Here is a 16258-nt window from a genome sequence, read left to right as displayed (position 1 = left end):
GTTTCTCTGACATTTCCTGCTTCAGTGCTACGATAATAATTTAAGTCACTTTTCCTATTTTGAAGTTACGCTGCAAAGCAAACAGTCTCTCTCCAGAAAGTGAGAACTAAATAACAATGAATATCATGCTGTTTTGTACGCAAGGATTAAACTAGGACTGGACCAGAAATGGGGAGGAGACTGGAGAAACTGGAAGGATCGCAAAGTACAAGGAGATTGGAAAACCCGCTACTGGGAGGAGCAGCCTGCAAGAGGTATTTCGGCGATCTAGCAGTTTGGTAAAAATTAAGAAAAAAAAATGCACATATGGGAGAGCTGTGATGGTGACATATCGACTAACAGTAAACAGTCGATAAAAGAACACCGCGGGATTTCGAGTTCTTAATGTAGAAAGTTCATCCGGAGTCTGAAGGCAGCACTGCGCCTCGGATGGAGATTGGACAACAACGTAAAACGTGAAATCTGCCAAGCACGGAAATGGACATTCTAGTGAGATCTTCTTGAAATCACACATCGCGTCTGAATATATATGAATAAAAATAATAATAAAATCTGCGCGACTTTTCCCTTCCAAAAAGGTAAGTTAGACAATCTCGCCACTGAAACGCGCGCTGTTCATCTTTGGCTGTCCCTTGTGATTTAACAACTTGAAGCTTTGATCGCTCGTGTTTGGTAGAACTGAGAGTCAAATCTGTAAGTTGTGCTCTTTCTTTATGCATTTCTTTATAATCAGAGAGACAACAGAAAACAGTCAGATGTTTACGGAATAGACCATGTTGGGAGGTGTTAAAATGGAAGAGGGCAGGCCAGGCGCAGAATCCCGTTCATCACTGCTTGGTGAGCTGAAGTGCTTGTGTGTTTTCAAATAATACGTGATGTATTTGTAATGCCTTACATATGAACATTTCTGTACAGTTAGCTGTAAAACATCAAGAATTTACAGTTTACGAAACAAGCCAGCAATCAGAGTCCTCGGTCAGCTGTGTTTTTTAATAACTAAATAGGAAAATTATTATTGATTCTGAATACATGGCAAAGTAATAACATAATTGTATATAGATTTTGGGTTTGCTTTTTAACGGTTTAATTGTTGAATATTTAATTGAAAGCTAAATTGTAGATCGCATATTTTATAGTAATATGCAATGAATAAAGCAGACAAATGAATATTTCAATAAAATAATAATAATAATAATAATAATAAAAAAGTCTGGGGAGCTTTAAATGATAATGTTTAAAGCGTGTGTTACAGTGTTACTTAAAATGAATATTTTCTTTTTTGCCCTACGTGTTAAAATATCTTCATTAACGATTCATTATAAAATAATACGTTTAAAGGATCATTTTAAATTCTTTGTTATTAAACTATGTTCTCGTTAAGTTTACGTAAAGCAAGTATTTCATTGCTTAAAATTGATAATTGATTTACTTTATATACAGTTATATTTGTGTAATATGGTTACATGTTCTTCTTTGAATCTACTATAGAAATCAAAAGCATAAGTTCTTTGCATGCTGAATGTGGGCATAATTTGTATTGTCATAATCAGTAATTGTACGATTTATTACGTTTTACAATTTTAGGACTCAGTCACACCCGCAATCCTCCATACGCTGCCAATCGAATCGCAGATGCCTTTGCTGTTTATTTACTTATTATTTCGTGTATTTGTGCACAGATTTAAGCCACAGATCCGTATGTGAAGGCTGCAAGAGAGTCATCTATGATAAATTTCTTCTGAGAGTCAACGGCAGCTTCTGGCACGAACAATGCGTCCATTGTGCAGTTTGCAGAGCACCACTACAAATAAGTTGTTTTCTAAGGGAAAAAAGACTGTACTGCAAACGTGACTACGAAAAGTAAGTATTAGTGACACCCAGAATAATACAACTGTCATCTGCAAAAGTCAGTGTCAGAGTGTCTCAATGAGTAACGGCTCAGACGTGGCTGCGTTCAATGCCAAAACCGCGCTAACAAACGTTCATTTTAACTCACTACGGTGTTTAATTTTATATTAAACAATAGGTCAGACAGTCGACCCTTATTTTATATAGTGTGTTTTATTGAGCATTCCAAGGCACATCGCAGTGCATGGCCGATAATAGAAATATTACAAAAAATAATAATAATTTTACTGCGCCGAATGAGCCGCTACCCATATTTCTTAAAGACTATGCAAATATTTCCATATACAATACAATCAGTTTCATAATAAAATCGTTTTATCGAAAAGATATAATATACCCTATTAGCACAGAATTGTACTTCGCAGTGTATTATTCGTTCCTAAGCCCTTTACTTTCTGCATTAATTCGATGTTAAACATTTAAAAACATTTAGAGATTTAAAGGCTGCTGTGTTTGTCTAAAAGGTGGAAAGTTCAAAGCGAGGCTTTCTTTCTTGACAAAGGATATTTTTTTACTCAGCACAGCTGCAATAATACTCAGTAAAGAAAGAAAGAAAGAAAGAAAGAAAGAAAGAAAAAACGCGGCATATTTTACCACGACCGCAATGCTTAGCTATCATGAAACACACAACTGATTTTATTTAATGTTTAATGAGCACAAATGCATTGACTAAAAATACTGAAATGCAACACTAATTCTGTATTTGATCGAAAGGCTTCCTTTTATTTCGCTTTCCGACTCGTTTAACTCAATAAATATCCAGCAGTAAATGTGCTCCCCACTCACAGGTTGTTTAGTTGGCACTGTCGTGAACTTGGCCGCTGTTTCGATTTCTTTTTGTTTTTCTGTCACCGAGCGGCGTCCCTTCCAGGGTTGTTTCCTGCCTTGCGCGTCTTGCTGCGCGGAGTTTACCGAGACTCCCCGTAACGGTTATTAAGAAAAAAAAAAAACTGTCATTTTATCAAAGCGAATGCGCAGGCATTATGGATAATACATAAACCTATATAAACTTTTTCACAAAGATTTTTTTGATCCCGCTTTCTAAATTTTAGGATTGTGGAGGTCATTTGGAAGATGCGCCTGTCCATCTAAAGACAAGCGCACTGATACGTCCACACTCGGATTCAGGCACAGATGACCAAAATGGAGCTATCAAATGAGAAATTAATTTGGATACGAAAAAAAAAAACCGCAAAAGACACTCCGACAGGGCAAGAAAGAGAATAAACTGGAGTGGTATACTGGTCCAGGGATTTAAACATTTGTCTTTACAACTGCGGGACTGTAACGAAGGTCCAGTGTAAGCAACAAATCTGGCGCAGATTAGGGGATTTTTTTTTTGCAATTACTAATCTCGCAGCGTTTATTCCATTTGACGCTTGCTTTTAATGCATTCTTATTAAACTTTCGGCACTTGGGAAACCCATTAGTGAAAGTGTAATTCTACGCTGCTTTCATAATCGATAATCGAATTATAAATATTCAAGTTTGTCATTTATGGGAGATTTTCAAAAAAGTCTTATTTTTTCCTCGCGTACACCGTGGCCACTACTCACATTTTAATTCGTATGTTAATATTGTGCCACCTCCATGAATAAAGCCATTTTAGTTATGCTATAATTTATTTCTTTTGTATTTACCTTCTGTGTTTTGCGATATGCCCTTACAAATAATGAAACAAATCTGTCTCATTGCAAATAAAACATAAACAATGCATTATTTTATTCTTTAATAATTTAAAAAAGAGAAATAATGAATTATTTTATACTTTAATAATTTTCCCAACAAAAAGATGCCAACATTCATGTCGTTTCCTTCCTTACATGAACGTCTCATGATTAACATGCCATCGGATTGGAATATGAGGTATAAGAATTCAGTAAAATAAAAAGAAACGATACATGACAGATGAAGAATTACACGAAGTCTCAAGTTAATTTTGTCTTATAGGCATGGAAAATATAAATAGTTCAATGAACATACTCCAGAACAGATTAGCAATCGTGCTAAAGTTAACATACAAAGTGCACGAGATACTTTACACTGTAATTCTTGTTGTATTTTTTATACCTAAATGACCAAGTGGTGTCGTTAAAATTCAGACCTTGAATTATTTTGGGCACATAAGCTGAACGGCGATTAGTAACATGTCAGGCTCAGTGTCCCGCTTTCTGCAGAAGTTTTCTCATGTCCGTATAAATCCTCCAGATATCACACCGAAGGTTTCGTGTGCTAGAAATATATATTATCGTATCTAAGGAGTCGTTTTCTACTTCTGCTTTGGTGTTGATGTGGAATTTACTGTACTTTTTGCTATGGAATGTATAACATTATGTGTGCTAATTAATAAGAGGGTCTAACAGGCACGGCTGCAGGGAAAAAATACACCGAAGTCCGCATTAGACAAAAAGATGACTAAAGGCGAGAGAATATTTGTGAACCTTGTTAGAGATAGCGGACGAGTACCGGGGAGAGTTAAAGTGACACTTTGTCAAAATCTGTTAACTTAGAGAGAGAGAGAGGTGCACTGGCTTGGTAATTGCAAGCTGGGGACAACATATGGCGTTATCAGCATGGCTTCTGTCTTATAGGCATGGAAAATATAAATAGTTCAATGAACATACTCTAGGACAGATTAGCAATCGTGCTAAAGTAAATACATAAAGTGCAGCTTGTAAATGCTACATAAACTGTTTCAGGACTTGTTTGCCAACAGCTCAGATGCGAGCACCAAAGGCAACACTTGTGTCAAAGACATTCACTAAACAGTTTGTGAGTCATGCTGTTTTATTGCTTTGTCTCTTCAAGAATGAACAGTGGGTAAGAAGAAGATCTGATTTACGGACATGCAATACTGACCACTGAGAATCTAATAAATGCAAATAGACTTCCTGCTTGAGCTGATAAATAAAGTGTGGAAAGGGTCCATCCCGAAGGTACAATTTTTTAGGAACCCTGGTAGCCACAAAATACAGGCCCCATATGTTACCAGCTCACTTTAACTTGTTAAGGAATTACTTTTGAAAATCAAAATACACAAGGTGTGCTCTGGCATCTGGAATTTTCGGCCCCAGGAGCCTTTCCCTTACATGAAGTGGAACTGCTCACCCAACCATGAGATATCAGATCTGACCAATTACCCTTCTGCATTGCACAGTGCTTTTTCTTCATTATCTTGGACAAGCAGAGATGCTCTTTTATTCACTAAGAATGCCCACTCAGCCAGTTTTGGTTCGTATTTTGTAAATCTTTTTTGGGGCTAGCAATTCTCTGTAGATAAAAAATGAATGGTCCCATAGTTTGACTAACCATTCTCAATACAGTTTAATGCAATTTAGAGTTGTGGTGGTGCTGGAGCCTTTCTCAGCAGCACAGGGTGCAAGGTAGCAAACGGCTCTGGACGGGGCAGTACTCCACCACAGGGGCTGATTTACTCACCCACCCACAAACACAAGGCCAACTTGGGGGTTAGCAAATTAACAAACCCTGTGTGACTTTGGAGATGTGTGAGGCAAACTGGAGTATCGAGAAAAAAAAAATCAACACTAACATGGGAAGAACATGCAAATTAAACACAGACGTGGAATTTGAACCCAGGGCTTGAAGTGGTAGCCCTGAAATTACCTGTGGATTTATTACATTCTAGGTAGGGGTAATAGTTTTTTGTTTCATTGGACTTTTGTCAAAATCAAGGGTGGCATCGTAGGACATATTGGATTTATCCTCAACCTGGCTGCTTTCTTGTGAAATTTCCATGTTCTCCACGTTATCATGTGGGTTATTATGCCAGGTACCCCGGTTTGCACGCACATCCCAAGAGAAAGTGTGTTACATTAAATGGTGTTTCTGAACTGGCTTAAGATTGAGTGAGCCTTACAACTGATTGAGATCTTATTCAATACGACACATTTAACGTCTGACTCCCTGTGGCCTTCTAGTTGAAAAAGTGAGCTCAGAAATGGATGGATCAACAGAACCTTTACTTTATGTATAAAGCGCTTTTCATAGCAGTCACCAAGACTATAAAAACAAGAATATAAAGCAATAGAAAAGAACAGGGCCAAGCTAAATAACCAAAGGGGGCAGTGAGGCTCTGAGCAGATCTCTAAAGGTACTGGCATCAGGTCCGAATTAGAGCAAGTAACTGAGTTAAAGTGTTATCAAAATCTTTTCAGACGTTTTGGTGAATTCCAGATTTAAGTCAAAGCATCCTCATATTATTAATACATTCAAGAATAACGTATTGTAGGTGGGAAATGCAGCTTTGGTATATGAGAGCATCAGGGGCAGTGAGTAAAGGTGTCAGAAGTTTTATTAATTAATAAGCAGTACAGTCGGAAACAGGCCCATTTACCTGTAACACTCCAAATACTTGTGTGCTGTGCTCTTGTTTATTTTACAAAGACAAATGAAATGTCTTCCACGTTTCTAAAAGATTTTATATTCTGAAACTTCCTAACCCAGAATTTTACAAATATTTCAAATTGCAGACAATGATTTGAGTTCTTTTTCTAACCAATAAATGAATCAATTAAAAAAAAACTTATGGGCAAGGAATACATTTGAACCAGCAGGTATATACTATGTAGCAGTGTGCAATTTGTTTTTTTTTTACAAATCTTTTTAATATCATTATAATTCATCAGAGTTTGTTAAGTCTTGCTTGACTCTAGAAGAATCCTATGCCACCATTCTGCAAGTGAATGGCCTGCTCATAAATTCTGATTTGACTGCTGAAGCATATCAGTCTGTAGATTTTATGACAGGCACACCTTTTATTTTTAACTCAATCTTTGTAAATGCTGCACAAACCCTTTCTTTAAGACACGTTTAGTGGAACACTTTATTGTGTTTATGTCCAGAATTTCAGACTTAATGGATGTAGTGAGAAGTCAAGCAAAATGACACCTTTTATTGGCTAACTAAAAACATTACAATATTCAAGCTTTTGAGGCAACTCAGACCCCTTCTTCAGGCACGATGTCATAATGTGATTTACAACTTACCTGAGGAAGGGGCCCGAGTTGCCTCGAAAGCTTGCATATTGTAATCTTTTTAGTTAGCCAATAAAAAGTGTCATTTTACTTGACTTCTCACTACATCCATAACGGCTAACACTGTACAACACCCTAGTACTACTGACTTAATGTGTTAAACATATTAATATTAAAGTATCAAAGTAATAAAGGGGAATTGTTATTTTACATTTGCACAAAGTTGAAAAAGATTGACTTTTTTGCAGCATAAATAGAAGTCTGCACCATTACCATCAATTCACTGTGAACACCCTATGTAACAAAACGGCTGTAGATGTTGTGAGACACCACCAGACTGAGACCACAACCTTATCCAAAATACGGTTTATTTTGCACACAGTCCCACACAGTACACCGTGCTTCCCAGCACTAACCACCTTTAATCCGGGCCTCTCTTCAATTGTCCGTGGGCCGCCTTTCGGGCCGCCTTTCCTTTCTTCGTCCCACTCCCGCTCCCAGACTGTAGGAAGGTGGGCCCTTTTATTCTCACCTGGATTTGCTCCGTCTGACGATACTTCCTGGTGTGGCGAAAGTGTCAGGAGAGCGCTTGGAAGCACCCCGGGTGTCCCTGGAGGGATCATCCTCCATCTTTCCGGGTGTGGTGGAAGTAGATAATTCCGGGCCCTCTGAGACTGGGTGCCCCTGGCGGCCATGTCCCCAGTGGGCTTGAGCCTCCTTGGTCTTCTCCCGTGGTCCTCCTCTGATCCAGGTTGCCCCCTCGTGGCCCGGAGGACGTACATGCCACCTCCTGGTCCTTCATGGTGTCCCGTCTGGGTCTGTCCCCCAGGTGGTTGTGACAATGTTATAACTGGTTAAAATGAATTCCCAAATTATACACAGAGAAGTATAAAACCTGATTAAAATATTCTTAATCCTGAAATGACAGAAATAATAATATTTGTAAAATATACAGTATATGCAGATATGGCCATTTTGCTATAAATAATCCTAAACAGAAAATTAAAAAATAAAATTACTAAAGCAAAAAACAAAATGCATTATCATATACATATTTACAGAATTAATGTGAAAGATATAGGGTTTATACCTTAATAAATGGATGCTTTGCATTAAAGTATAAAAAGCTTCTCTATTGCAGACTTCCCTAAGTGAAATTGAACAATGCCACACGTCTCTGAAAGTGAATTTCTGAAAAACGTGACAGTCAGCCTTGCATGCTGGGCGAGTCTCAGTCGGTCTCTGCCCCTGAGCACAGAGACCCCTCAGGTTGTGCTTTACTGCCTTTTTACCTTTCAGTAGCCCCTTTGTAAAACTGTTGATGTTTGCTGATGATGCCACCCAGAGAGGGAGATGGGGTGCAGTATATGACAAAATGGGGAAACTGGCCCGTTATTGAGTCCTCGGCATTCTCTCAGAGCACAATAGAAATAGTGGTCTTCCCCTCCTGCAACACCCTTGATTCTAACTGGTGACACTCTCAATGTGGTGGAATCATTTAAATATGCTGGCACAGGAATTGCTCCCATTCTGATATGGGATAAAAACTTATAAAAAAAAAAAAAAGAAAAAACCACAACAGCAGATTTCTGCTCTCACCTAACTTTCCAAGCCAGTGTTGGCTCCGTTTTTAGAGCAGACATTGAAAACCTCCTCACCTTTTCTATAACAGTACACCTGCTTCTTCAAAGCATAAACTGTGGTGTGTCATTCAGAGGGCAGAAAGCACTGTAGGGCCAAAACTGGACTCTCTACGTTATGTACGTGTGTCTAGGGCCGGGAAGTGAGGGCACAGACATCCAGGTGACCATCTCTTTAAATTATTATCAGAGAAACACACAAATGAAAGAACCACTCAACGCGTAAACAGATTCTTTGCACCTGTAGCTTCCTTGGTGAATTACAGCTTTTGATTTACTTCTGCGTAGATCAGATTTCCAAACATCTTCATGCAACATAAAATGATCTTTTAAGACTTCCATCCATCCAATTCTGTATATGGTCATATTTTGTATATACTGTATTTCTTGTGCTTTTGATACTATACTATGATTATAAAGTTACATATTGTTTATTGTGCCATCGATTATATTTTACCCTTGTTATAGCAATGAATATAATACCAAGACATATTCTTAGTAACTATGTTACCATGCAGCATTTCAGTTTGAGCCAATATAACTCAAGGTATCTACGTGCATTATTTTATGATGTTCATCCCAGCCTTGGGATTGATACTGCTTTTATATCCTTCAGCTGGATTTGATAGTCTGATAAGGGATGGACAGGCTTACATTTCAGCATGCATTCCATAGATTCATGGATTAGATTATTGGCCTGCTGTGTGTGTGTGTGTGTGTGTGTGTGTGTGTGTGTGTGTGTATACTTGTAGCCCAACAATTCGTTGGTCTGATGCGGGTGAAATAGCCTGCAGCCCTACTACAGACTTAAACATTGATAAAATTGACTTAGAAAATGCATGGTTTGATCAGTTTACCCTCCCATTTTACTGTACCTTTACTCTAGAGATACTGTAGCTATTGATGTTTTAATTAATTATAAATAAATAACCAACACTGGACAGTTTTTGTGTCCCTTTCTTTCCTTTTGCTATCATTGATCTTCATAAAGGATCTATTCTGCATTAATTAAATATAATACACTCTTTGTTCTATTTTATTGTATATTTGAACAGGTAAGCCATTAGAGATAATCTTTAGGAAATTAGTTCTGCATGGAAACTGGTCAATAATGGTATCATATTACTAAAAGCAGTGTTAGATCTTAATTTAAAAAAAATCTTCTGAACTCTTTCAATTTAAGACTACGCTTGTGGGTCATCATCAAGGCTCCATGGCTCCATATGATATACAATATAAGATCAAGCGTAGCATCCCATAGTTTCTTTAATGGTCTACAGTTTAGCCTTTATTGGTACCTCACTTTGTGATAGAAGAGGTGGTGCATTGACTGTGTTAGCCTTGAATAATGTTTGACCTTCTGTAAGTGTTTAACCCGATAAACATCATTAAAATTTAAAATGAAAGCAATGCTGTCATTTTAGGCCCTGCTATTAGTGCTTCAGCAAGCACTGTGAAATTCATTTTTACGGATCTTCTGTGCAATATTGAGACACTAATGCTTTTTATATAAATTTACCATGTCGTCTTCACTGCAAGTGTTTTCAGCAGAGTTGAGATCACAGCTGACTATGAGGAAGGAAGGTGAAAAAACTGAATTATTCATTATCTATCTATCTATCTATCTATCTATCTATCTATCTATCTATCTATCTATCTATCTATCTATCTATCTATCTATCTATCTATCTATCTATCTATCTATCTATCTATCTTTCACACTTTTAAAACAGTACTGTTGAAAGGCCACACAAGTAAATAATTGCTAAAACTAAGAATAAGGGTTTATGTGCTTAAAAGTACTATATAACTTTAGAATAAAATGCCTATAAATCAAGATAAAATAAAAATAAATTTATAAAAAGCAAAAATGGACAGTACTTCTTACTTGAGAAATATATACTGTTTAAAAAAATGAAGATATTTTCTTTTCTTTAATGAGGTAATTGTGCTTCTTTGATTAGAACAGTTAAAAAACAGTTTTGGTTCTTTTATTTTAATGAACATTCAAAAGTGCAAAAAATTCTCCCCTGTTTTTCGAGTCAGTTCACAAGTGTTTATTAAGTGGACTTCTAAAACAGGGTATGAGGAAGAAAGGAGAACTGAGACTAATCAACCAAATTAGGAGAGATGATTTCAAGCATGCCTTTTAATTTGAGCTTGGTGCTCTTTTTTAAAAAATCACTATTTTACTTTTATAGTCCAGTTTACAGTGTTATTGTCTAAATTAATTTAGACTACATATTTATAACCAGGTTATAAATGGATGGATTGATGAATATACTCATGTATTTTGTGCCTTACAAAGTTTTTAAAGTAACCTGAAATGAAATACTATTAAAAAGGAAGTTTTGTTTGACATCTAGGATATGTTATTAACTATAAACCAAATAAAATTATAGCAATTTTTTTACGTTTATGTACTGTAGCACCTGTATGCAGTATAACATACACCGTTTCAATTCTGTTTACAAATACTGAGTTATAGGACAATAATTTACACACATATATATATCTATACATATATATATCCACCCATTATCCAACCCACTCTATCCTAACTACAGGGTCACAGGGGGTCTGCTGGAATCAGTCCAAGCCAACACAGGGCGCAAGGCAGGAAGCAAACCTTGGGCAGGATGCCAACCCACCGCAGGGCACACACACCAATCACAATTTAGGATCGCCAATGTACCTAACCTTTATGTCTTTGGACTGTGGGAGGAAACCAGAGCACCCAGAGGGAATCCACGCAGACACGGGGAGAACATGCAGACTCCACGCAGGGAGGACCCAGGAAGCGAACCCAGGTCTCCTAACTGTGAGGCAGCAGCTCTACCCACTGCACCACAGTGCCGCCGTGTATATATATATATGTATACACCTGGTGTGTGTAAATGTTAAATTAGGGTCACAGAGTGGCATTGACCCAGCAGCCTTGTGGTTTATAGTGCCGTAGCTACTTGGCCTCACTGCTTATGAAATAAATGGGAAAACATTTCTAATGCACTTCATATGAGATTCTGTAATTTAAAAGTATCTAACGTGACCCATGTCAATATTGTGACTTTATTAAGACATCTTTTACTAGAAATGTTTACTTAGTTAGTCGTCTCTTTTTGGAAACTGCCTGAAAGCTGGAATGTTATCCAGCTGCATGAGGAACAAGGCAGGAATCAACTCCGAATAGACAGCAGCAAGAACACCTCAATGCCGTCTTTAAATGGAGGGCAATTTAGAATAGTTAATATTTAAATGTTTAGGTGAAATTATTACATAGGTAAAGATAGCAAGGTTTGGTATTAATGAGAAAACATTATTACTAATAAGGAAAAATTAGAGTATCAGTTGTTGTGTACTTCATCTTACAGAGGAGAGTAAAATAAAAGGAATCGCTTTCAATAAGTGACTGTTATTTATTATTTGTCAGTAAATATGGACACAAATGTTGGTTCTTGAGCTTTATTGAGTTCAGACAGGACACAAACACAAAACTGCAATTTTGCTTTGTGTCAGTGTCACACTAGACATTTCTCATGCTACAGTAGGGTGTGAATCATTCGGACTAATGTTTTAAATTAATAAATCTCCTTTCCATGAATGCTTTGTATGTTTTAACCACAGAAGACTCAGTTTGTTACAATGGACATTTAACCTTGGAGGCTTGCCTTTCTTCTTGTTTGTAAGTAAATGACTTACTGAAGTAAACTAGTTTCATGATTATAAACAATAGAGCAGCAGTTTAAGTTGAACAGAAGACACATAAATATGACCCCAATGAGAATGAGATATTCAACATGGAGCTGTGTTAGCCCTCTTTGTTTTTGACTAGTTAAGTATAATTAAAATAATGCCATGGATCAGCCTACCCAACAGGGAAACCTAATTCTTCCCCTGACTGGAGCCATTGCATGGGGAGTTTTATTCTCTTGTCTCCATGGGGTTGAAACCCTCGATACAACAGCCAGAAATCACTCATAGTTTAGAAAGCTTAGTCCAAGTTTGGTTGCCAGGTGCTAAAACTTACACTTGCTACTCTCAGAGGGAGGGGGCATCTAGCAGCGGGGGGCATGTCAGCTTCCAGAATGAAAGCAACCAGTCAGCAACATTCCAAATGCCTTTCACATATTTCTAGGGCGAACGGGGAAAGGAACGAAAAGGGAGTTTATATCTTATAAAGTGAAAAAGAAGTTTTCAGCAAACAAGTTCAGCATCCTCTGCTTCTCAGATAGACAGGCGACACTTTTACCCAAGACATGAATATGAATTTAAATCTTTTAATAGAATTCAAAATTATCGTAAACCTCAAGCGACAGTATGGAGTGTATTTACCGGAAAAATGTGCATTTATTAGCTTCCATAATTATATTAATTAATTATTCTGAAATCTGCATACGTCAGCATCCTGTGTTTACTTACATATGAGCTCACTGAAATGCTGCGTGGATAGACATTCTTGGCTCCCAGATTTTTCGTGATGAATTTCATCATCTAAATGAAGGCTTACAAATCAAGAGTGGCTATGAATATGAAATAACTAATTGTTATGTGATTCTTAGTTTTTAAAAGGAGAAACCACAGGATCAAGTGTTAATTGATATTCTGGATTCTTCAGGGTCCTTGAAGGAAGGTTTTAAGGGACAATATCTGTTTTGACAATAAATAATTACCGATATATTTGTACATACTCGTTTGATAACCAGATGTATTTGCTACATTCCTTAAATATTTCAGCCTTGAGTTAGTGAGAAACAAAGAGTGTACATTCCCTGATTGTTCCACTTCTTCAGTTACCTCATCATCACTCCCAAATGCTTTCCCATAATAATGTTATGTTTTGAGGGCAAGAAAGAGGTGGGAATTAATGGAGCAAGACTGGCTGTGGGATGAAGTGTCCTCCAGATGTTTGTGTTGAGCTAAGTGTTTTCATTTGTGTGTGTGTAGTCATGTATTCTCATAAGTGTTTCATAAACATTTTTGTGAAGCTGAATTCTTCTTAAATGCTTCTGCAACTTTTAAGAGTCTAAATTACATGCAATGTCTAAGTTAACAATTTGACAATGTAGCACACTATCTATTAAAGTCATTCTTTAGTATGCCATAAAACAGTGGCTATGACTTTCCATGGTGAATGGATCATCTTAAACCTCTTCCAAGAATGAGTTCAATGATGCCATTCCATTGATTGCCAATTAGTCTCTGATTCAAAGGAATGGATCCTGGGGCACTGGAAGATAGGAGGCGTTAGAGGCTTTAGATGCTGTTCTCTGGCACCCAGCCCAGGGTCATTCAGTCCCAGATCTTTCTGATCAATAGTGTGAAGCCCATGATGTTCTTGCCCATCTTATGTAATGTAGCCCCTGATCTGTGTGGTGAGTCACATGCAACTTCAAGAGGAACTTACCGCATTCTTTGCTCTCACCTAAATGTAAGACTTGCATGAAACCCCAGTTCTTTAATCGTTTATTTAGGGTAGAAAAGCGCAAAAATTCAAGGAGGATCCCCCTTCCCCAACACACCTCTTTGCTTTTTTTTATCCAAATAAATAATTCAAAGTAAGACTGCATGCCAATATTAAACAGGGGGCTAAAACCCTGAAACCTTAGGTCATAAACTTTCAATCTGCTAAGATATGTTCATCTACAAATTGAAACAACACCTTAATAACTACTGTTGTTGGTCTAACAAAGTGATTTTTTTTTTTTAATTATAAGAGGGAGCTAGAAGACAAAGAGGACTGATCACTATCAACACGTCCAAATAGTGCTCAGAAGACACTTGAGCCAGCACCTCTGGGCACGTCCAGGGCTCCTCATTCGTTTGGGCACCCCCTGACAGTGGACACGGGCCCCTATAGGGTTGAGCTTCTATACTCCAATCCTGTGGCCCCCCATACCAACTAAGATGGCTGCCCTCTCGTGGTCTGGGGGAGGCATAGTCCCCCTTTCGGTCCTTCTCGGCGTCCCGGCTGGGGGACTGCCTGCCACAGTGTAAAAACAAAATCTAATATGACAAAATCACTCAAAAAAGAACAAAGATGATCTAAAAATGTAGAACTGGGGTAGAGCAATATTAACAATTTAAATAGAATTTGTTTTCTTTCAACTTTTGCATAGCCCTTTATATATAGATGGTTGTTATAGTTTTCCCTGTACGGAGTTTCACTCTTTTTTTTGAGTTTTCTTTTGAAAAAATCCCACAGATTCTGATGTCTTTTCTTATCTTGACCAATCAATAAAATAATTACAAATGTGACACTGGTAAGCACAAACTAACACCACACAGAGGGTAGAGAAGTGGAAACAAAACTAAACAACAAAAGGAGCATATTGAAAATTGTTGAAGTACAGCAAAGCAAAACAGCTGACTCTATCATGCTTCTAGACATCTTTTTATAGGAGTTGATGGCTTCTGTGATATCAACCCTATTACATGATGGCCTTATAGCTATTTTAATGGCTGGAAGACAACAGACGATCTTCAGCCAGAGAAAATAATATGAAAAAAAGCATATTTTTTACAGCAAAGAACAAAATGCACTTAACCCTGTAAAATAATCTCATTCGCATGATGATTGATTGCAGTCCTTCACAGTCCTTAACAATGATCCTCAATGTGCAGTATGCTAAGTATGCTTTCCAGTGAAAGTTATAAGCATACCTACCATCTACACATCAGTTTTGTATACCTGAACATAGTAGTCTTTTCTTGTAAGATTTCTTTATCTGACTTCAGCTGTCTGTGGTACTGAAATAACTAATTAAAGTACTTCATGATGATGATAGTCATGCATCTTTTCTGAGATCTCTTTTCACACTACAACGCTCTGAGTAGTTGGAACCTATGATGGCAGCATTATTTGCAGGCCTCACTCTTTCACGCACTCTTATTGTTTCCAGACAAGCCAACAAACAATTGTCCAATAACACAGAAAGTGCATCTTTGAGACATTTCAGCAACAGTTCCTAAATCAGATTTTTTATTTCAATAGGAAACACATAGTTGCTGTAATATTAATTTTAATGTTTGTATTTTTTCTTGGTGGACTTCTGTCAACATTCTACTCCCGTGGTAAGAATTAGATATAAAAGTAAGCAGTGCAGCATTTTGATTCATCAACTGCAAATATACTAACCTCATACCATCTGCTAAAATTGGCATGAACTTATCAGCACTAGAACCCAGTAAAAATGGACATATTCATAATACATAAATTAATTATCTTTTTCGGTACTGAGCCAGATACACTAATACATCTGTCCAGCTATTGATGACTAAGTACAATCAACACGATTTGGTGGTGTACGCCAGTCTATTTCACAACCAATTAAAAGTGACATTTCTTAGGGTTCTACTGGGGTGAGTTTGTGTTACCTCCATGCTCACAAAATTATGAAACTGCATTCCACACAAAAAGTGCATTTCTGCACTTTGGTGTCATGAATTTGTTCGATGGCTTCCCTGCAGTATTTTTGTTTAATTTTCTAATTTTTAATTATGTATTTCTAATTGTTTATGCATTGCTTTCATTACGGTAGTAACATCACCGCAGCAGCATTTTGTATTTTGTTTTTCAGTGGTCGTTAGTTATAAGAGAAGAACTGAATTTAATTTTGTATACATTTTTGAGAATTTTATGCTAAAATACATTGCCAATGCAAAACTCTTCATAAATTGTTTTTTGGGGGGATTTTTTAAAGTATATTGGGTGGAGAG

At 37.2% G+C, this 16258-nt stretch overlaps 1 protein-coding gene across 1 annotated transcript in view; it reads left to right on the top strand.

Moving 5' to 3' along the window:
• Nucleotides 1–424: 424 nt before the first annotated feature.
• lmx1a (LIM homeobox transcription factor 1, alpha) overlaps nt 425–16258 on the top strand; it is a 33886-nt gene continuing 18052 nt past the window's right edge. Inside the window, exons 1-3 of the mRNA XM_039734658.1 lie at nt 425–578; nt 734–837; nt 1680–1860. Of these exons, the coding sequence (XP_039590592.1) occupies nt 774–837; nt 1680–1860 (245 nt within the window). The 5' untranslated portion in view covers nt 425–578; nt 734–773. The remainder of the gene's footprint in view (nt 579–733; nt 838–1679; nt 1861–16258) is intronic.

The sequence above is a fragment of the Polypterus senegalus genome, chromosome 14 (genome assembly GCF_016835505.1).
Source record: "Polypterus senegalus isolate Bchr_013 chromosome 14, ASM1683550v1, whole genome shotgun sequence".
Taxonomy (NCBI): domain Eukaryota; kingdom Metazoa; phylum Chordata; class Cladistia; order Polypteriformes; family Polypteridae; genus Polypterus; species Polypterus senegalus.
The sequence above is the reverse complement of the archived record's forward strand: the minus strand, read 5'-3'. Positions and strand labels throughout refer to the sequence as shown.